Source organism: Homalodisca vitripennis, chromosome 3, assembly GCF_021130785.1.
Source record: "Homalodisca vitripennis isolate AUS2020 chromosome 3, UT_GWSS_2.1, whole genome shotgun sequence".
NCBI classification, from domain to species: Eukaryota; Metazoa; Arthropoda; class Insecta; order Hemiptera; family Cicadellidae; genus Homalodisca; species Homalodisca vitripennis.
Window position 1 is genome coordinate 191,561,655 of NC_060209.1, and position 24,110 is coordinate 191,585,764.

The 24,110-nt window shown below is 35.1% G+C and overlaps 2 protein-coding genes across 2 annotated transcripts; both read right to left on the reverse strand.

Annotated features, from left to right (window-relative positions):
• Window positions 1-6,901: 6,901 nt before the first annotated feature.
• On the reverse strand, window positions 6,902-8,301 carry LOC124357922. Its single transcript, XM_046810039.1, has 2 exons — window positions 7,965-8,301; window positions 6,902-7,450 (listed from the first exon to the last, which is right to left on the reverse strand). Exons 1-2 carry the CDS (start codon window positions 8,254-8,256, stop codon window positions 7,089-7,091), a joined length of 654 nt encoding a protein of 217 aa, XP_046665995.1. The 5' UTR covers window positions 8,257-8,301; the 3' UTR covers window positions 6,902-7,088.
• Window positions 8,302-19,667: 11,366 nt separating this feature from the next.
• Window positions 19,668-21,775, reverse strand: LOC124358527. Its single transcript, XM_046810825.1, has 3 exons — window positions 21,527-21,775; window positions 20,086-20,300; window positions 19,668-19,803 (listed from the first exon to the last, which is right to left on the reverse strand). The coding sequence occupies exons 1-3, from the start codon at window positions 21,773-21,775 to the stop codon at window positions 19,668-19,670; spliced, it is 600 nt and encodes a 199-aa protein (XP_046666781.1).
• Between the last annotated feature and the right edge of the window lie 2,335 nt (window positions 21,776-24,110).

Genomic DNA, 24,110 nt, shown 5'->3' on the forward strand with positions numbered 1-24,110 from the left:
AAAATACCATTTGACATACACTCTTGAGTCTTTCGCCTAGCTGACCACTGTGACCCTGGCTTATCTCGTCACTTTACAGGAAAAAATTTTAATTAGCAGTAGATATTTAACAGTGCAAAACCCCAATGGATAGAATAGTTACTGTATATTAAACGCAAAGTGATAACACAAGAAATTTTGTTACGCTCGACCGTATAAACAATCAAAATATACGTAGTTAAAATAATCGAGTGCGATGAAACTTTAATCACTAATAATATTACAGACACATCAAGGATTTGGATTTCTTAATTAACTAGTATGGCGGATATACAGTCTGGGAGCGCAGGAAGCTCGCTATCTCGGCCCACCTGCCACACGTGTCCAGTCTAACAATGACTCATAACTAGGCTATTTCTGAAAACATCACTTTCCAAACATCGAAATTTTAAGATAAACATTTAAAAATGCTATTTTTAAATAGCAGGTTGTATGTACACCCATTAAAAAGGTTTGGTGAGGAAAAATAAATAGTTAGAAATACTTATTATACTGAGTAGATTATTTTTTTATTGTTCTGCTTAAATCTATGATATGATATAACCAGACTTAAGCCGCGTTTACACCGGAGCTGACAACATTGCTGCCAGCAAAAGCTGACAACATTTACAAAAATCGTACTTTTAATTCCGTCAACATTTGCTGCCAACAATGCTGTCAGCACCGAAAAGTGTTGGCAGCATTTACCCACAAGTAGTCGGTAAAGATCAAAGAATGTTGTCAAACATATGCTGGCAGCAATGTTGACGGGACTAAAAGCGACCGTCAACAATGTTGGCAACACTTCCCTTAGCGCACGTGGTTGGCCGCCATGTCGTTCCGACAGCGTCAGTACTACTCTAGTTGCGACTGTTGATGGTAGTACGTCTGTGTTGTTTGGTGTCCGTGTTTCTCAACTCAATATGAACAGCGACAGCATTGAGAGTGAAATTGATTGGTCCCGTGAAACAGTCATGCAATTGATTGACCTATATCGAGAGCAACCAGTTCTTTGGAATCCGATGGACCCTGATTTTAAAAATAAAAACCTAAAGAACTATGCATGGAATGACATTTCGCGGGAAATAAAAGCCAGTAATACGGAAGTACAGGCAAAAGTGAAAACATTGTTGGCACAGTTTCAAAGAGAACTTAAGAAGAAGAAGAGTGGTTCGGGGGCAGACGAGTATAAAAGCAAGTGGTGTTATTTTAAAGCGATGCTGTTTTTAAAGGATAAAACTACTGCACGGAAGATTAAAGAAGCTGGGATTGCCACTGACGACAAAGAGGCTGCCGATGAAACAGTGCAGGCAAGTAGTTAACAAGATTATTTTATCAAATTGTCACATATTTTAATGTCACTTTTATAGGTTAAAAAAGTTAAACATAAACACAACGGTCTAAAATTTGTTACAAATTATATAATGTAATTAACACTACTTTAATTGTTACTTTGTTATTGTTGTAAATTCAACTATACGTTATAATATGTGCAAACGTCCTTATGTACATTTGTATTTTAGGCCTAGTAGTTGTTTTGCCATGGCACTGAACCCTCGTCACTTTGAAAGTAAACACTGATTTCATCACGTATTTGTTTGGCCAGCTGGGAAGGTTTTTTTGGAATCTTCTTTAAACGAAGTAGAGTGTCTCTAGGCATTCCATCAACTCTCCATTGTCCTGGCACTAATGATCCTGTAGCTAGGTCCTCGACATCAAAAGCTCCGGGAGGTGTATACGTTGAAGCTGATGACATACTTCTTCGCAAAAAGTTATGCAGGTGACAGCAGGCTAAAACAACTGTGTCTGCCCGCTCTGGTTCCAATAACATTGGTTTCCTCAACACACGGAAAATAACACTCAATATTCCGAATACATTTTCCACTACTCTACGGCCCCTGCAGTGGCGATAGTTGAAGACACGTTTTACACTTGCCTTATCATGCAATCCAGGAAACGCCTTCATGATGTTAATTTTTAAAGGAAAGGCATCGTCAGCCAGGAAAAAGTAGGGTACCGGTAAGTACTCCCTTCCTGGAAGGAAACTTGGGTCGGGAAGATTCAAAGTCTTATTTTGAAGGTGTTGTTTTAAGGTACTATTGCCAAACACTCCACCATCAGATAACCGTCCTTGGCAACCAACAGAGACGTAAGTAAAGCAATAATTTGCATCAACAACAGCCAGGAGAACAATGCTGAAATAACCTTTGTAATTGAAATATTCACTTGATGTGTTGATGGGTGCCTGTAGCATCACATGTTTCCCATCCATGCTTCCAATGCAGTGCGGAAAATTCCATTGCGAGTTGTACTCTTTGGCATGATGTAGCCATTCTTCTTTAGTATTCGGCAACTGCAAAATGAAATGTATTTTAAAGAGGTCAGTGATCCATACAGTCAAGATATAAGTGACAATTAATATACTTAATACAATAAGGGTTTTCTCTGTTACGTCCCTTTTTTTATGTGATAACGTTTTTAAATGTGATTGTAATTTAACAGCTGATTACCTTCAGATGAATTTGTAACTAAAGTCAGATTGTAAACAGAAATATATCGTTTATAAAATTTTTCATAAAACTTTGTAACTGTGAGTTTAAAATCATATAATCTCTTCGAATTGTAGGTGAGTTTCTCATAAACAGAAAAAAAATTTAAATGCGCAATTTGCGCACAGGCCCCCTAGTATACCATAATCTTATAAAAAATAAACGTTTATTTCAGCAAAAGATTTAAAACTAGTGATTTTTACCTACTCTGTCAACTCAAGGTAATGTCAACTGTAAAGTAATGTGGTTTTATTTTTAGGAGGACATTGCAGAGGAGGGCAATGACACATCAATCACAACTGCCGACAACACACCTAAAACAGGAACGGATCCTCCTCGAAAATTGACGAAGAAGAGGAAAGCTTCAATTGTGGATGAAGCTTATCAAGTAATGAAAAAAGTGTCTAGCCAGTTAAATCAGCCAGGAATTGAAGACGAGTTTGATATCTTTGGAAAAAACGTTGCGTGTCAATTACGAAAACTTAAAAACTCTCGGGACCAAGCACTTGCAAAACACAGGATTAATACCATTTTGTTCGAAATGGAACTTAAACAGTTACCGATGGGTCCAGAGCCATCAAGATCAACCAGTGCATCTTCCTACATTCAGTCATACGATCCATTAACATCTAATGAAATCCAATCATCCATCAACGCTGCAAGTCCCATTTCTGCTGAGTGGGCTCCTCAACATGACGAGTACAATGATGCTTATTGTGATAAAATTATTCAATCTATAGGTTTATCATCAAAAAGTAACTAAATTTCTATGGAAATAAAGCTGTTTTGATTTTATTTGTATTATTTATGTATGTAATTAAACTTTGAGTGAAATATTCACTAAGTTTCTTTAAACCAACCCATTTCCAAAACAACTATTATTACTAACAGCATAATATAACCAATCACATATGTATTTGATTTTTGGATATGGAAGGAGGCAATCATGGGACACTTGGTTATATACAAGTATTCACTTACCTTTATATTATCCTTCAACTCATCAATCAAAGCTGCACAAACTTCAGGTATTATTCCAGAAATTGTAGATTTTGACACTTTAAACAGGTAACTGAGACTAGAGTAAGAGTCTCCACTGGCCAAGTATCTCAAGGTCACTGCAAGTCTTTCTCGTGCAGGTATTGCTAGCCTGTAATTGGTGTCTTGTCTCGCAATTTTAGGTCCAATAGCTGTGAGAAGGTTTTCAAAGTCGTTACTTGTCATCCTCAAGAAGTTTTTAACGCTGCCGTCACACCTCAACTCTCTTGACAATGGATTAATATCGTCCTGATTTAAATCTGAAAGTAAGTCACTTCCACTATACACAGATCTGGCCCTAAGGGAAGGCCTTACCCAATATCTCTTTGGTCTTTTCTTTTTACCTATGATGACGCACGCTGCTGCTACCGCCGCAAGTTGCTCGAGTGTTGACATCTCGGAATGCAGAATGCAACTAAACGCACCAAAGCGCAAAAATGTTGTCAACACATGTTGATCAGTTTCGGAATTCGCCAACATTTGCTGCCAGCATTTGCTGCCAGCATTTGTTGATAGCAATGCTGCCAACAAAAGCTGGCCAACATTTGCTGACAGCATTTGGTGTAAACGCGGCTTTAAGAAACAACAAAAAGTTTACATAATACGAACTTAAATTCAAGTCTATAGCATTCAAAATAAATTAAGAAGAAGATGAATGATTTATTTCAATGCGTAATAGGCTACAATATTAAACTATATACAACTCAGTAGCTTCAAACATAATTATATGCATATAGTAAAATAATACAAGAAACAATTTGTCATAATCCTGATCCTAATATTACTATAAATGCGAAAGTAAGTTTGTTTGTTACGCTTTCACGCTAAACCCATTCTATCTGTTGTATTGAAATTTTACATGGACATTCCTAATGTTCCTAGAAAAAACATAAGCCTATTCTTATTTTGAAAATCCTTTCGGGCTACGGCCCGCTGGTCTTTCAAAAGTTCTGTACTGTGGGCTCCAAGAGCCGGATAAATGCATTCAACTGTTATTTGTAAACATCGTATTATGTCAGCACGACCACATGTTTTATTATTTTAACCAGTATTTTCTATTTGTTTACATTTATAGAGTGAAAGCAAAGGTAACAACACTTCTTATTTAAACATCACGAGAAAAAAGGTAAACCAATTGATTTATTCTGGCTCACAAAGCAAACACGAGAGTCTATAAACGCAATTTTAATGACAGAAATTCGTCAAGGTGACATAGCATACATTTACTTACTGATGAGTTCTACGATACTGATTAGGTATATGAATACTGATGTAATTCCTAAACTGGACCGAAGTAATAGCATACATGAACATGGACTGGGAAGTAAGAACCATACTGTACCATGTATGATTTACATATGGATGAAAACTGTCACAATGTAAGTATTGAAATGAGTTAGTATTGTTGATGTTGATTTCAGTTTTTAATTTTCAATACAAATATTGAAATATCCATATAATTTAGAAAACGATACTGTTATTTCAACCCCATTTCAAAATTATGTATTTCTGTCTACTGAAATGGATGAATGATTTATTTCCTAAAAACACATCTATTAGTACCCAGATAAAATCATATGAGTATTACAAATCTATACTAACAAAAAATAAAATTCTGTTTTTTTTCAAATCAAATATAACTTTATTAGGAGGATAGGGTCCCAAAGGCAAAGCCTTATTAGGGATTCCATCAGATAAGTTCATCATTTAGATAAGAGTTCATTTGCGGTTGCAGACACTATAACTATTTATAATCCTATAAATTAATTTATTGTTTCACTCTCTATGGTTTACCAAAACAGAATTAACGAAACTTAAACTTACCCTTCGTAAATTTAAAAATAAACAGAACGCACTTATTTTAAAGAAAATATATGTTTTAAACATTGCCACAGACCGCCAAACCAAAATTATAAATATCAAAGGTTTTCTTTTATACACTTAAGCACGCTTATTTTAAATAAACTTAATACGCTACCATTTACATACCACAGTAATATACATTACAAGAGAAAACAAATTACTTATTGAATAATTAAAAAAAAGATTAGAAGGGCAAAACATGAAATAAGAATTAATCACAATTTTGTTTAGCCTCTGGTCTTCTTAATCATGAAAAATGGGTACCTGACGCATTATATATGACTAATTCCACTTTTAAATATAGGACCCTATCATATTACATCACAAGTGATTTCACTATGAAAACTATGGACTTCGACTTTGGAGTTCCTCTACTTTAATCTGAAATTGTTCAAGTGTTACTGAAATCGTGATAGTTAGCCTATACAAACAACATCAACTGAGCAACAAAGAACCCAATTAAAGCTATGAATATAAAATTCTTCCTTGACCTTGTGATATAGCATTTTAACATTGGCTTATGGAAAACAGAAAATGAACACTTACATGCCTCAACGATTCTGTCTTTCCTGACTTCTGTCCAAAAAAACAAGTCATATGACACAACTTTAATAATGATCATTTTGGAATGTTGCATAACCTTTATGAGGATTTCACCTTTATACCGAAAGTACGTAGGAAGTAGGTAGGACTTCCCCCTATGCCGCAATAGGCTTCTTGGTCCTACTTATGTGTGTATATTTTCTTCATTACGACAAGGCAAACTGAACTATATCTCTGGAAATATTTTAGACTGAAAGTACATTAGAAGCCGATAGTAGACGATTTTGATGAAGTACGGTCTGAAGTACGCAATTATTAACCGAAGTATGCTTCTCGACCCTACCTAATTATGTTCTTTTGCTGAAATATATGATAAAGGCTAGAAATAGACGCTTTTAGACAGAAGTTGGTTTCCGAGACCTGTGTTCTATTTTCTTAATCAGGGTAAGAATGCAGACTCCGCTGGGACATATATCGTTCATTCAGAAGAAAAGTGACACAACTCAAAAAAAGTAAATTTTACAGGAGAGCGATTTGAAAATTGTGCTTTTTGTAATTAGTTTTTCGTTTAACAGAACTGCAACCTTTAATCCAAAAGTCATTTTATTATTTATATCAGTTAAATATAGGGCATTTAAATTAGCTTAATATAAACCATGAAGTTTGTGTTTATTATTTTTTTAATTATTTATTAATTTAATTTGAGTTGTGTCAATTTTCCTGTAAAACCGCTTTTCATTAAAAGGTTAACTTTGAAGATGGTAATGACACAAAAATAAGTCAACGGGTTTTTAATGACAGTTAACTTTAATTGAAACAAAAAAATCAGTTAGTTACTTAGAACTAAACCTCCAAACATCATTGGACCTATTTTAGATGTTTTAGAAAAATAGTGTTTTCAAATATTAATAACAAAATACATTCATTTACTACCACTAGTTACTACCAATAGTTTGGTCTTATATAAAGTAACTAATGCAGCACTTTTTAATATTTAAAGAAGTATTTTCTAATGGAAATAAAAATCATTAACACAAACATAACATTGTTGCTAAACACAAACGTTACTGCAAAAATTTAAAGTGAGTTATAAAATGGTGCATAGCAACTTGGAATAACATGTTTTTCAAGTAAGTATTGTAAGTCTTTTTTCTTGTTAACTGAAATTCCCAGTCTTTGCTCGTATAATTTTTTTAAAGCAACATCTGAACAATGCACAGGAAAAACCTGTTGTTTCTTCTTTGAACTTCTGGTTTTCTTCTTAGTGTGACTCTTCTTGTTGTCTCCGAATAAATCCTCGTTTTCTTCAATATCAATCTGCTGGATGAAAATTTCTTGAAAGTCAACTGTGTCATCATAAGTTGTCTTGTACTTGATTTTAAAGGGAGAATCTTTCTCAACTTTAATTATTTTGATGTCATTCATTGCAACAGTACATCCTGAAATGAAAAGATAACTGTAAAATGTTTAATTATTATCTTTTTAGATAGAATAGGATAAAAAGTTGGATTTAAAAGTTTTAGTATGTTAACAAAGTGTAGGAAATTAAAAATAATCCGTTCGAAGTAGTTAAATATGCGTTTAGAAAAAATATTTTAAAACGTAAGAAAATGCAATTCTTCCATCTTGATTGCATATCTATGTGCCATAAATAACTACTCTTTAACATACATTTTTCAGATTAAATATGAAAAGGAAAGATGGTTTAAAAACGTAAAAGAAGATAGTAAGTTAAAAGATTCTTAAAAATTGTGTAAAAAGTATTAAAGTTAAATTATTGGTTTCACATGGTAAAGGCTGAGTAGGGTTAAACTATGTTTGAACCGGTTGAGATTGTTTTTGCAGTGAAATAATAGATGAAATCCCTTTATTGGTCTGCTCATCACTAGAATTATTTTATTACTCTCGTTTCATAAAAGTGTCTAAATTATATTATAACAGTAAGCAGCTTACCTGACACATTAACTGTAGAGTTACATCCAATGTTTGCCCATAGGTCTTTAAAATCCAAGAAATCTTCATGACTTAGTTCATTGACTTTATACGGATTCCCAGTTTTTTTTGCAGTTTTGATCAATGAAATGTATTGAGCCGGGTGGTAAATTGGTCCAGACTTCAGACATTTCTTAATCTGCTTCTCAATCATTGCATGTACATTGTCCCCCTCGTTTTGACTATGCCCTTTTATTAGGAAATTGTGAGTTATAGACTTAATTGGCAGTTTGTCCACTGCATATAAGTACATAGAAAACAAATACTTGTTTTTCTGTTGGCCGCTGCAATTATCAGAGTAAAAATATAATTTCAATATCGTTTTCGCAATTTTTAACTTTTTCACTGAGGTATTTGTAAATGCATGTTCCAATTTCGCACGAGCCTCTGGCTCCTTCGCCTTCATGCCAAGTATAGCAGAATACGGCATCATTTTTCAGCTCACAGACAGTCAGGTTTAGCATATTTAATTTAGATTTATAATACATTAGGGACACTTCCCCCTTTGGACACTGTAATACAGCTTGAAGGTCATAACAGGCAACAATGGTGTTGACACTCACTGAGTCTTTGTCAGAATTTTTTTTCAATCGAGATAGATCTTTTTCCATAATATGCTTTTCATATTCCTCTTGCAAACTGGTCTTTCTCTCACCTTCAGCTGTCTCATATGCATGGCACAGCTCACAAAGGTCTTTTTTTGGAACAAAAAAAGAAATATTATACTCTTTGGTGAATATATCGTAATACTTTTTATAATTTCCATGAGGTTTTTGCAAGCTTTTACAATGTTCAACATAATCACGATGTAAATCACTAATTGTTTTACCACCTTCTATGAATTCTCTGGTTGTGTTTGCCCGTAGATAGTGGCTCTCAATTTTAGGAATAGATTCTATATGACGCCTGATGCCTTCATTTATTAACTTGTCTTGATCAGTTTGATGCTTATCATGTTTACCCCTCAGATCACCAGCAACAAAGCCACTTGAGGCGTCTTTCTTATCAATAACGGTTCTAATTGGTCTGTCATTGATCCCTAGGGTGTTTCTGAAAAAATCTTTGCATACACGAACTCGCTTATCAGCAACATCAAAATAAAAGGCTTGGTTTGGTTTTCTCTTATTTCCCTCTCTCTTGTACTGGTAAGTTGGTTGTATGTTCTGAATATGTGATGCTATGAAATCTCTTTGGCGGGAAAGGTCACCAAGTGCCCAATAGTTTTTGAAAATTGTTTGACGTTCATCAGGGTTTATTTTGGTTTTACACTGGATTCTACATCTATCATTGCATGGTGGTTTTATTTCCTTTTTCTCAATTAGTTTTCTGGACTTAGATGATGATTTATATTCCTCTCCAGAATTTCTCAGCTTTTTTGCTTTACATTTCAACCAGTTGTCTTTGTTTAGTGACCTTTTCTTTCCTTTTTTCTTTTGGAGATCAGTGTTATTTTGTTCCAAGAATTCAAAAACATTATCATTTTCTTCAAAGATCTCAGGCTCCTTTTCTTTAGTATTTACAACAACTTTGTTTCTTCTAGGTATGTTAAATATTTTGTTGGATATTGTTTGTTTTTTAGGGAAATTAAGGTCATTTTTTGGCTCGTAATTTGGATCCTCGTCAGAATCATCCACGTCATAATCATTTTCACTGTTAGGGTCATCTGAAAAAAGATCTCCAGTAGCTTCGTTATCGGTTTTACACTTTCGTTTGGGTCGAACATTTTCTTGGTTAGACTGAGCTGATGTCGTTGGCAAATTAAGTTTTTTAGGCACACATTCCCTGCTTTTGTTGGTATTTTGTGAAAATTCACTAACACACTGTTTTGATGTCGAAGGTTTATGATTTTTTTCACTGTGAACTTCTTTAGAAGTACATTCTTTAGGAATGACATCAACATAACCCTGAGTTTTGTCTTCAGGTTCAGCTTCCCGGGTTTGTAGGATCGTTGAGATTGGCTGGGTTTCAATGTGTTCAGTTAAAAGTTCATTTGTAGTTTGAAATATGGCTTGAACCTCATTATTTGGGGTTGTATTTGGAATTTCCTCTTCATTAATCACTGTCCACTCATTACCACATACAACACTATTATGTGAATGAGGAGTAGGCCTATAGTCTGTAGAATTGCCTTTTTGTTTGGCTAATTTTAAAATCAGGGATGTTCTATTGCTCATTCCTGAGACTTAAACTGGCTGTTGTGATGCCTTCACTAGAAAAAAATGTGTAACCTAAAAAAGTTCATAAATGAATGGCACACACAGGCAAGGCATTTTGTCTGTATGTGGCATTCATTTATGAATAAAATGTATATTGTTTACTGATAGTTTAACAAGAAAATAAATCGTAATAGTACTAACAGTGGAATATTTATAATAAATTATGAACTATTTTCGCAATACAAGTGTCACAACTCAAAATATTGCACTGTTGGTATAACATTGTGATTTAGTTTCTTGCAAAAGTTCAGAGTTGTAATGACACATCTCAAAGTCTGCCACTGTGGAGGTATAACAAAATGAAAAAAGTACAATGATTTTCAAGGAAAAGTGACACATCTCAAAATTTGGACTTGTGGATGACAAACAAAATTGAAAGTCAAAGCTATATTCAAGGAAAAGTGACACAACTCAAAATCTGTCATTATTCTAGTAAACAATATAAACATGTACTTACAAAATATTACAACCAAACAGGCACAACTCAAAAAGTGTCACTTTTGCAGAGAAATTATAGCACTTCACTCCTAGACAGTCAAGTCACAACTGAAATGTGTCAGTTTTGCTAGAAAAACATAACCTAGAATGTTCTAGAAGAAAAGTGACACTAGTGCACTCTAGTGGGAGCAAGCAGAGTTTGAGTTGTGACGTTTTTGCAGTGAAAAGAATAACTTATTTCAAGACTATTAAACCAATAAAACCCATTTAAAAAAATTTTGAGTTGTGACACTTTTCTTCTGAATGAACGATATGTATAATTAGAACCAGAAATGCTACTACACTTACAAAACATGATATACGAATTAAGTTAAACTCTCATACTATTTACCATGAACGTAAATAATATATACCATCAGCATGACAACTTACGTTTTAAAATTTCCATAGGACTCCATCATAAGTGCTTTTATTAAGCAATATAAGAACTTCGATTTTGAAAATTGCATGCGAAACCACGGGTAACAGCTAGTTAAAAATAAATATATTTACATAACAACAACAAAACTAAAATACAACTATTTACAATAAATGATTACCCTAGGTTATTCAAAATCAGTGTAGGTTATTTAACCTTAAATAGAGTTCAACGGGAGCCCTACAAGCTACGCAAAACCGATGTTCCCGTTCCAGTTGTGGGGCACAGTCCTCGCAGACAGCGGGATGTCTGCAAGGAACAGCTACCATCATCACTGCCTTGTGCTCCAGGCAAACGAGACAGTGATTTATCACTAGCTGCAAAAAACATAGAGGAAAAAGCGGTTTCTGTTTAAGCTTTATCCATATTAACACATCACTATCAAAAAAGTAAAGACAGTAAAAATAATTCTTATTCAGTATTTGTTGCACGTCTCTTGAAGAACGACAAACAAAAAAATGAGAGTTTTACGTTAATAATTAAATGCGTAATTAGTTCTTTTAACACCTATAAAATCAGTTATTTATTAGGTATTACTTTCAGAAATAAATTTGAAAACACTGCAATATACTATATATATTGGGGTGTGAATACTGATTTTGATTTATACTAATTAGACTTGTGTTTATATAGAAATCAGGCAAAATTTATAATTGACGGTCTACTTGTGAGTGAGGGTGCAGGTCAAGCGAGGTATAGTCACAAGACTGAATTCTAAACTCGTTGTACCCGGCCCGCCACTGTGTTACATTATGTCATAATAATGCAGCGTAAGACCCTACCCATCCTGTGTGTTAAAAAAAACCAAAACAAACAAATATTGACAAATTTGTTTCACATGAACCAAACATCGATATGTTTTAATTAGAATGCATGCTTGTATAAAATATAATTTTAGTTCAAGAAAAATTCGGTTGTTCAGAAATTGAACAGCTACAGATTTAAAAAATCAAACCTTTAAAACTACGTATGTGTTTCTAATGTTGGTTATAAAATAAATTATTGTCCTGGAATTGTATTTATTACTGGTTTCTTTCGTGACGAGCAATAAAATATTTCGTTAAAAAATACAACTGTATGAATAATAATATACTTATTATTCATATTCATTAATTTATTATCATTGGTAAATGATATATTACTTACTGTTAATTATTTCATTTTTACAGTATAGGTACTAAGGGTTCGATTTATTTGGCGTTTGGATATTATTTATTAGTAAATCACACAGATCTCAACTACTAATGCATATCGTGGAAAACTTTAAAATAACAAAAACTACAATATGTAATTTGTAAAGATATTCCTAGAGCGTTAAGTGTGCAGCTGGGCGGATGTGCAGTGTCGCCTATGTTCTAATTTTATGTGAAACGGATAGTTATCTAGTGCAAGAAAGCCACACATATTATAAAATTTAACCTTATGTTTCAGGGAAGCAGTCAGACAGCTCTTATTGAAATCGTTCTAAACTGAATGTGGAATCGTAGAAACGCTATGTTTTAGCAATATCTTTTAGTAGTAAATTGTTAAATAGTTTAATAACTACGGCTTAACAAATACGTACAATAAATTATTAGGTGAAATGTACCTTTTCCTGAAGTAAGTCTGAGTCACTGTTGTTGATATTTGTAAGTAATATTTATATCACCGTCAGCCAACGAGATAAACGAGAACACAAGTCACAGTTTTCAACTAAATAATCCGTCTTCATAACAGTTTCACAACCTATTCTGTTATTAGGGCCTCTCCTTAACAGATTAAAGAAAATTACGTTGTATAAAATTCAAATTGGCTCTCGGCATCAAGACTATACATTATGGTTAAGTTAAATGACGGATAGTGGCCTAACTTTAGCTCCTAATATATATTTTGCTAAAACTTTTATTAACAGCTTAGAAAAATTTAATGTTCATAGCTCAATTCGCTATCAAAATATCACCATGAGTTATTTCAAGTTATTGGTTTTGATAAAGCTCAGCCAAATCCTATAGACAGGCCCGGCGACAGGGGGGGGCAAGGGGGGCAAATGCATAGGGGCCCGGGGCCACAGGGGGCCCGGGCCGACTAAAATATGTATTTTTATTTTTTTTTATCATTGCCCATTACCATCGGCCCAGGGCCTGTGCGGTGAAAATATTCAGGAAATAACATGCAATGTTAATTTAAACTACTTTCTTTGCTCCGATTTAAACCAATAAAATTGTAAACACTGAGGTGGCGCGAACCGTTGTGGTTGTGGCTGTCAGACGTCGGGCCCGGGGTCCGCATCGCCCAGACGCGAAGGCAGTGACTCTTCTCCACCCCCTCCCCTCCCGGCCCCTCCCCTCCTTGCTCACTACAAGTTGCAACCTGAGCGTCGGATGACAGTGATACCGACACGATAATAAACTAATGTTTCTTTCAATCTTGCATTTCTATGCTGGTTGCTGGTGGTAATGGTTTTATTAAGTTATCGTGATTGGTTGTTTTGTACACTTCTAGTTTTAGTTTGTTGTCGTGCTTAATTAGGTTTGTTGTTGTTGTTGTTGTTGTAAGGAGATTGAGATTGATTTAACCGTGAATTAAAGAAACATACAGGTGAGTTAGTAAATATTTTTATCATTTAATTTTAGAAAATAAGTTCCAAATTTCCGAAAAAATTAAAAAACTGAATAAATTTTACCATGGATCCCACATTTGATTGCGGGCCCTGTTACCAGGATCAGGCTCAGGGCCCGCTCCTTCTGTTCACTTGTCATGCTGTAGGGCATAATTAAAACATGAGATTTTTAATTTTAATGTAACGCAGATTTTTATTTTAACTGATGATTATAATATAAACATAATAAAATAAAAATTGTAAAATATATAAAATTAGGGACAGAGCCGGGCCCCCAGGGGCCCAGGCCTGGGACCAGGGGTCCACCAGCCCAACCCATGTGGAGCCATGATTTTTACCCCTCATTATAAATTTGAATTATACAGTAATCAGTTTCATAAAATAAATTAGGCTACAGTTAACTCCCGATTATCCAAGGGCTGGTTAACCTTTAAGACGATCAACAAGGTTCCATAACAGCAAAAAATACAAATAAACTTAATTATTACTGGGCTGCAAAATTTGAGACGTTGTAATCGTCTTATAAACGTACCTATGTAATAAGACGTGAAATTATAAATGTTACTGACGTTACTGTGTATCTAAATCTAAACTAAAACATATGAGGAGTAGGATGGTTAAAAATTAAAAAAACAACACATAAATTCGGTTTGCTACTGCTACTGAACGTCGTTTTAAGTTTCAATTAATCAAGTTTATCCTATTAAATCAGAGAGAACGACGGCTCATCGCTCACTCTTTTGTGGTTGTTCACATGCTTGTATGCAGTATGCACGTTAGCACGTAGAAAATATTATTCAATGACGACATAGTTTGGTATTGTTTCGTGGTTGGCTCGTTGGCTGATATATTGGTTGTTATGACAACCAACTTGAGGCGACGCATCGCATCACTAGTTGCGCAGTTTACGAGAGGGAATGGGGAGTGAGGACAGGATAAACAGAGAGAGAAACAGGAAGTAAACCCCCAATATGTTGGCAAGACAGGTAAACAATAGAGATCGCTGGGTGAACGTCTTAAAAAAACTTGACCTTGGAAATCTGAGTGAGAGCGCAGCAAGCGATACAGTATCCGAAAATAGCTCAATGACTCATCACATCCCCTCACGTGTCCTGTGATTGCACCTGTCGGTTTTTGATTAGTTTAGCCCAGTTTGAGATACATTACTACTTTAAACGCAGCGTTTGATAATTTACATTCCGTATTTATTTTAGCAACTGCTCGGTTTAGGCCTAGTAATCAATACTAATTTTTAATTGTCTAATAGTGTTTATGATCAATTTTGATACATTTTTAAATTTGTATTTTGATATTTAGGTTCTAAAATTCTATTTCAAATATTATTTTATGATCTGCCCACATCAATTTATTATTCTTGACTAATCCAAGATATTTATTTTTAGGTCCATTCACAGTATTTTATCATCATTTCGCATAAAAAACACCGTTATATCTCAAAATGGACACTTACAAACATAAATCTGGTGCTCAAAAACGTAAAGAAAGGCAAAAGAAAATTGAAAGTTCAAATAAAGGATCCAGGACATTATTTGACGTTGGAATCAAAGTAGACGTAGCTACAACTAGTTCTAACAGCGGCCCTAACGACCCTGGCGCCGCCAGGGAGAAACTTTGCGAAGTTTCTCACAGTTTTCATGAACACCCTAATACTGAAGACAGCGAAGATCTTGAAAGCTGTAGGCCTAATGCTGATGAAGGAGAAACAATGGTAGATAGCTTTACCTCAGAACCTGATCCTAAAGATGATATTGTTTTGGAAGATCACAATCGTGACATTCTAAATGCTAATGTAGATTCGGGGGTTAGGAACTATAATTACCAGTTCAGATTTGGGGACTTCTGAAAAAACAAGGTGGTGACTGACAGTGTGATTGAGACTTTAGTGAAAATGGGTCCATCTTTGATGCCGTCAGATCTGCCAAGTGATGGAAAAAGAGCGTTTCCAAAAACGGTTCTTTTTTCAAAAAGGCCCGAACGGAGAGAGCGTCAGAAGAGATTGGCTTGTATGGAGTGAGACTGCTGAGTCCTTATTTTGTTTTCCATGTAGACTTTTCAATAATAATAGTGGGGGTGAAAAACACGATTCAAATAAGTCAGTTTTGTTAAGTAACGATGGATGGAAAAAGGAATATGGATGGCGGAAGCTTTACAACAAGCTACCTTTGCATGAAACCAGCGCTTCCCACAAAAAATTGCTACATCCAATGGAGAGAGTTAGAAAGGAGGCTAAGTGATGGATCAGACATACATTCTCAACTCGACTCAGAACTGGCTTCAAGAACCAAATATTGGAGGGATATATTTCAAAGATTGCTCTCCGTGGTCATGTTTCCTTGGAGAGCGAGGATTAGCTCTCAGAGGGACCTCTGAAAAAATTGGGGATCCCAACAATGGAAACTTTCTGGGTCTGATAGAGCTGTTAGCGGAATATGACCCTTTACTAAGAGAACATATTGCAAAAGTAAAAAAGGCCCAAGAAGAGGGAAAACGTGTTCAAGCTCATTATCTGTCTAAAGACTCTCAAAATGAATTCATTCAAGTTTGTGGGGAAAGAGTTCGACAGAAGGTATTGGAAGAAAGGAAGAAATCAAAATATTATGCTATTATTGCTGACTCTACCCCCGATGCCTCACATACTGAGCAAACAACGTTGATCTTGAGATATCTCTTAGATTGTGAATCAGAATTTAAAATTTGCGAACGATTTTTAAATTTTGTTGACTGTAACAAAAAAACTGGAATGGATGTGGCTAAGTTGATTATTAGCGAGCTCAACAAACACTCAATTCCGTTGAAGGAATGCAGAGGCCAGGGGTACGACAATGAATCCAATATGGCTGGAATATACAAAGGTGCCCAAGCCATCATAATGGAGACCAACAATTTGGCTTTTTATAATAACTGTGCCGCACATAGCCTCAACCTGTGTGGGGTTTAATGCTGCTGAATGCTGCGAGGAAGCTACAACATTTTTTGGCATGCTGCAAAAGACGTATAACTTCTTTTCTAGAAGCCTTCAAAGATGGGAGTACTTAGAAAACAGAATAGGCTCTTCTCTGCACAGTATTTCTCAAACGAGATGGTCAGCCCGAGTAGATAGTGTGCGCCCTTTCGTAAAGCATTTGCCTCTCATCATCAATGCCCTCAATGATTGTAAAGAACTGAATCTATCTGCAGAATGCAAGACAGATCTGAAAGGGCTATTGAAATATCTACAATCGTTCGAATGTATCATGATGTCGACAATATGGCTAAAGGTGCTTGTTGCAATAGACAACAAAAATAAAGTATTACAAGCCCGATCAAACAACTCTAGACGTTTGAAACAAAAAAATCTGAATGATTTAATAGAGGAACTAAAAAGTACTGAGAGACAGATGGAGCAATCTCTACACTGAGGCCAAGCTAGTGGCAGGCAACATGGCTGAGAGTGTAGATTGCGAAACTGATTTTAAGGAAAAAAGATTAAAGAAAAGAAAGATTTTTCATGACGAAACAAGGGACGGCACGGAACATCAATTAAAAAACGAAGAGGAACGTTTTTAGGATTGATGTCTTCTTCAAGATCTTAGACTCAGTCTTAGGGGGACTGTCTCAGAGATTCGAGTTTGCTGGAAAAATCAGCAACCTTTTCCAATGTCTTTGGAAATATATTGAGGAAGACGACAGTTTTATTGAGCAGCAATGTTTGAGTCTGTGTCAAACATACAAAGAGGATATTGAGATGGAAATTTTAAATGAATTTAAACATTTGAAATCGATTCATCGCACTAAACTTGGGGGAACAAACTCTTCAACCATTAAGTCTAATAAACGCTCTAAGGAAGAACAAACTAGATAGTTTATTTCCAAATATCACTACAGCGATCCGGTTGTTCTGTTGCATACCTGTATCTGTCAGCCAAGGGGAGAGGAGCTTCAGTTTGATGAAAAGAATTAAAAGTGCAAATCGTTCTACGATGACGCAAGACCGCATGAATGACCTGAGTATTCTAGCCATGGAGTCAGATTTGGCACGTAGTTTGAAATATGACGACATTATAGAAGACTTTGCTGGGAAGAAGGCCCGACGAGTTGTGTTTTAGTCATGTTTAATGTTAGTGAGTAACATAGCCCAATGTTTCTTTATTAATTTTCAATTTATGTTTTGTACAATGTTCATTAGGTTTTGTTCATTTAATTTTTTTTAGTTTTGTTCGTTAAGTGATTGTTCAATGATATTTAGTTTTTGTTTCATTAGGTTTTCCAGGAACCTATCATTAAGTTTTGTTTTCTACTAAAAAGGAGAGCGACACGAGTTGAACTTTAATTTTAATGATTTTATTCTTTGTTAATTATGTTTTGTCCATTTAGTTCATTAAGTGTATATTTTTTAAGGATGGTGTTTTTGATTTTAATTAAGTTCAGTGAGTTTTGTTTTGTATTGATTTAATAGTAAAAAAAAAATAATCACTACATAATTATAAACCTCAATTCTTTCCATTTGTTTAGCAACATTTATTTATATAACTTAAATTGAAGTAAATACAGGAAAAATCACGGATTTGGCATAATTTTGAAGAAGTGAATCATTTAACAAATAAGTAAATCAAGTAATGGAGTAGTAAGTTTTGGAATAAAATAATGCTTGCTATGTTAATATAACCAATATGGGAATTTTGTTCTAACGTTGGGGGGGGGGGGGGTGAATTTTAATGTAATTAGGTTGGTTGCCTGTTGAATCTTTGGGGGGGGGGGGGCCCCCGGTCTTCATGATTGCATAGGGGCCCGAGAATCCTGTCGCCGGGCCTGCCTATAGAGAAACATGACTTAGATCTCTATATTGTCTAAATAGAAACAAACAGATACAACAGAAAATATTCCGGTTTACTCAGAATATTCTCAAACCTTTATAAAAAGGTTTGAGAAAACGCAACGAAAGTCTTGTGCATTGCGTTTTGTATTTACACATTGATTTATTCTCCGATTTTCTCGTTATTATCATGGTTTAAGATTAAGACAAATGTAACATTCGCAAACGCTCAGCCAAATTTCATGAAGTGACATGCAACATCATTGAACTCGATTTTGTCTAAAATGTAGAAATAAATGTTCATGCTAAATTTATAGGTTTATTTAAAACTGTTTCAGTTTCTAGAGTGACAGGTTTTTAAATGCTTTGAGTCAAAGATGACTACTATAAAACGGTACAATTCGTTATATTTGTATTGCACCATCCATGAAAAAAATCAAGGTTCAATGTTTTAAATGTTGTCGGGTGCTTATTATAGTTTTCATACTGACTCCTGAACCTTAAACTAGCGATTTTTTGCAAGAAGGAAAAACACATATTGAATTCATTATTGTTTTAAAAAAATAGATAACTGTAAACGATATATCTTATGACTGGGTTATTTATAATTTTATAAATACTTTAAAATCCTAAACCTTGCAATACATTGAAAATCATAAAAAGCTAATTTATTTTACAGTTAGGTTTTGTACATATAAAAAGATTAAAGGGATTGGGTTGTTGGAAAGTCGTCAGAGCGCAAAGTATTAAGGAGTATTAACACCTTCAGCCCGACGGGATAAATGAATCAATTATTTTCCCCACTCAAAAACCCCGACGTTGCGCCACCGGTGGCACATGCCGATCCCCCCAAAACCCCGACGTGCGCCACCCGTGGCACACTCTTATACGGCATTTTAGTTTGGTTTTAAACCAAGCCGTAGTTTTACAACTTGTTTTAGATGACTTTGTCGATACATATGGAACCTTTTACAATGTGCTCCACCGGTGGCGCACGTCGGGTTTTGATAAAGACCTTTTTTAGTGGAAAAAAATACAAAGCAATAAATTTGAAACTCAAGATATTTTAATTAAACATTAGCTTTCCTATTACAAATGGTGTTCAGTTTAGTGCTTGGAGTTAAAAACACTCTAAGCACATTGTAGGAGTCTCATCGCACCCTTTGCAGTAAGTTGAAACACGTTTTGCGTACGTCCTTGCTGCTTTGGCCCCCCTTTCTTCCTTCATTTTGCTGTAGCAGCTGACACACCGTTTTCTGTAAGGAATAAATCTAATTGGATGTTTGTACTTTCATAAAACGTATTTAATTATATTTTTATCAAATATATGGGAAACCATGTTGAAATAAACTTTACAAATTCATAGCAAAAATGCAGATCACTAATTTATTGAACTAAATTGATGAACATGCAGGTAAATTGACGAAAAACTAAGATCCATTAGTTTGGATCTAAACTAGTATGTAGTGTTATTGTTGTTATAGACGTAGTGTAGATATATTGTAATTTTATATAAAAATTAAAATGAAATATTTTACCTGGTTTCTCTTGCAGTCCCTTCACGCTTTGAGAGCACATGTTTTAGTTTCTTGGTACCTTGCCTGCCATCTTGGGGTGTTTGAACAAGGGCTCCAACATTTTCTCCTTCAAGGAGATTTCGAAGTATTTTTTCTCTGAAAGTGAGCATACAACAATTTTTTTGGTTTAATGAGTACTTGTTATGTAGTACTAGTGCATTCACTACACAAAGTACCTAGGAGAAGATCCAGTGCAACTTTTTTGTACCAAATGAGAGTCTTTCTGATAGGAGTGTAATAAGAGGACATCTGATCTGAAAAGTCCACTCCTTTTTTTGCTGCATTGTACGTCATGACACATGATGGTTTCATGACAACCTCGCCTTTCTTTGTTGTTTTTTTGCTTGCCACAAGAGTAGAAACGTCTTCAGGGCGAGTGGTTATCATCAGTACAGGCCTTTTGTCATGCCATTTAAGTACTTTTACTCCTGTACTGCTTTCTTGACAAATTACTTCACCTTTGGCTAATTTTTTGCTAGTGACTTCTTTTGGATTGCCTTTTCGGTCACTTCGAAGGGTGCCACAAACATAAGTTTTCTTCTCAAGCAGAGTGTTGGCCAACCTTGTGGAGTTGTTAAAAGTTATCTGCAAACAGTGTTTCTACCCTCATTTTAGAAATGATTCCATCAAATGCATGACAATTTTATCTGCATGTGCCTCTCTTGCAGTTACGTCTGACTTACCAGCGTAAATTTTTGCTTTTAAAAGTATACCCATCAGTGGTACAAATCTTGTAAATTTTGACTCCATATTTATGAGCCTTTTTTGGCAAATATTGTTTAAAAATCAAACGCCCTCTCCATGGAAACCATAGACTCGTCAATAACTAGTGACTCTTCAGGTGTTACCAGACTTTCAAATTTTGCATTTAAATGATTGAGCAGTTTCTTTATTTTCCACAACCGAGGCTCTTCAGTTGCTGGTTCCTCATTATTTTGGAAATGTAGGCATTTTAGGAGACAGTCAAATCTGTCTCTGCTCATAGTTTTCTTGATGACACTATTTTGGTACATGGGATTATTTGACCAGTACATTTGTCTTTGAGGCAATGGGGCATATGCCCATGATCATCAGTACACCAAAAAATTTGTGTATCTCTTCAGTTGTACAATCAACCCATCTAGCCATTGCTGAACGCTTTTTTACAGGCTTTGAAGCAAGGTACTGATGTGCATACCTGTTAGTTTCCAAAACAATCAAATTCAATAATGTATCATCTAGGAACTGTTTATAAATTTCAAATGGATCATTTAAATTAAATTGGCCAACAGTTTTTAAGCCTGCATTTCCTGTGAAAGGATATGATCTGCATGTCAATTTTGGTTCTGTCCACTCTAACTTATTTTCTACTACATATTCACAATGAACCTTACAAACTACATCTTGTACAGGGGTCACTTACATTTTCAATATTATTGCCTTCTTCGTCTCCACTCTCCTCTCTAACCCTTTGATATTCCTCATCTACTTCCATCAATTCCAATTCATCTAAATCACTAACAACGCCATCTTCTTCATTCAACTCCTCTGCACTTGTTACATCACTTTCCTCATCTGATGGCATATATTCACTGCCACTAACTGAAAAATCGGTCAAAGAACGATCACTAAAGTCATCATCAAGGGCGTCATCGATGTCTGATTCATCCATTTTCTAAAATAAAAATGAACTCACTGAACTTACAGCAACACAGAACAATCTCTACGACAAGAAGACAGGTAATGGCGGCTTATAAAGAAGGTCTGATTCGTATTGTTGCTAATAGAGCGCTATAAGTAGCTCCGGCAAGTGTCGCACTCTTAAGGCTGCCAATAGAAGCTCTACGCGCACTATTTTTTGTCACTAATAGGAGTGCGCCACCGGTGTAGCACGTCGTCTGAGAAAGTACCTTTCTTCACCAGGGGACGACGTGCGCCACCGGTGGCACATACTTTAATGTGAATTAAATATGATAAATATTGATTCATACGTATTATATAACATTATAGAATAATAATATGCGAAATAAAACCGTTCCTCATGAACAATACTAAACGTCGGGGTTTAGAGTAGTCTATGTTATTAAAACATCGAGAATTATTGATGTTGGAATTTTTGAGCGTGCGCCACCGGTGGCGCATTTCGGGGGTGAACGTGTTAAAGAGCTAGTTATATCGAGCCGATACACCCAAGAAAACAGAGCATACGTTGGTACCGGAAGACGAATAGACAAGGATTAGTGTAATGCAAAGGAGGGAACCTCGCGACTTGGTTCGTGGGATCATCGGGCGACACCACCGAGCGCTAGTGTAGAAACAGATAATTAGGGCTCCATAGCTACAACGTGGATAAAACTGTATTATTGGGCCAAAAACAAAATTTCATCAATATACAGATTCTACTCCTATTATTAAATTCCTAGATTTTTAAGTTCGAAACACGCTCCGCCAGGCCCAAAGCTTCCTCCCAGTTGCTCCCCTCAAACAACAAAGCCGTGTCGTCGGCATGAAAAAAACGCCTGGTTTCCTAGTTGAGTTTAGTTGTTACCGGGGATATGAATTTATGCTATGGCCACGCTCGTCGACAAGTATTTAGCGATTATGTCAAGTAATGGCCTTGAGCAACTGATTGACTCACCCACAGAGGAAATAACTATTTATATCATATATCTTTAGAACTAGAGATCAATGTAGCTTTTAATACCATGTTTTAACTTCATTCAGACAAGACCATAATGCGGTAGTTTGTAATATGTTATATCCTAATATGTCACTTTGTCTTCTGAATTTAAAAATAAATTAGAGGCGGCCACACACTGGGAAATATAAGCGTTCACTCAATTAGGTTAATAATGTTAAACCATGTAATTATGCCTTTTCCTAAATTATAAGTTTACAAAAGTATTTATACATATATAGCTCCTAGGCTCTATAACACATTATCTTTCGCAGTGCATTCCTCGAAAACATTGGGCACCGCGCATACGCAAGCTGACATGCTGGGGGTTTTTACAATTGTTGACATAGAGCAACTCATATATTAGAAACTTTGTTTGACTGTTAATAAATGTATATGCTGAATCTTTTGTTTAATTTATATGTACTTGGTTACACATTAACAATGCACTTGACGTTAACTTACAAAAAACTGACATTTGAAATATTGAGCGTCAAAATAAAACCGTCATTTTAATATTGAATAACGAAAGAAAAGAGGTATTGTATTTGTTTGACTGGTATTTTTGTGCATTCTAAGAATCGAATGGTTTCTACTTATGTTTTATGTACTTTCAATAACACCTTCTTATAACTATTGGTCACTTGATTTCTTAAATGGAACGTAAAATTATCATAGTGCAATTTTACAAAGAGACAAAATGATTCATAAATCTTTATCCTTTATTTTTACAATATTATTTTTACAGAACATAGGACGCTCTATAAAATGTAGGTAGATTTCAATGTTACCAATATGTAATAAAAAAGAAGTATCTGTCTTAGATGAGAAAATAAACAAAGAACAGAAGAAATCTTGTTCATACGTCTAGAAACCTTTATTCTTGAACCGGTCTAGCCCTGTAGAGGCAACTACAAACATTGCTAAAACTAGTACAGTTTCCTGCTCTCCTAATATTCCGGTCCGATCAATCAAATCGCGATAGCTGGGTTGGCAGAGATGGAGACGGTTTTGGGACTTGTGATTGATTGATTTACTAAGGATACTTTTATTTATTAATGTGAGTAATTAATTTTTTTATATCTAGAAATTTTATATCTTAATAATACTGGAAATGACACAGTAACACGTCTAAATAGTCTTTCGATGGAGCAAGCACTAGTAGTAAATAAACTATTTCTGAAGTAAATAAACTCGATTGGTTGTTTACCTTGACAACAGTTTTTTTTTTTCAAATTAAAGGGATAGGGCGTAAAGTATTTGTTCTGCTAGCTAGACGCTTGCCACTGCTCAAACTAGCACACAACATGCGTACAATTGAATCGCAATA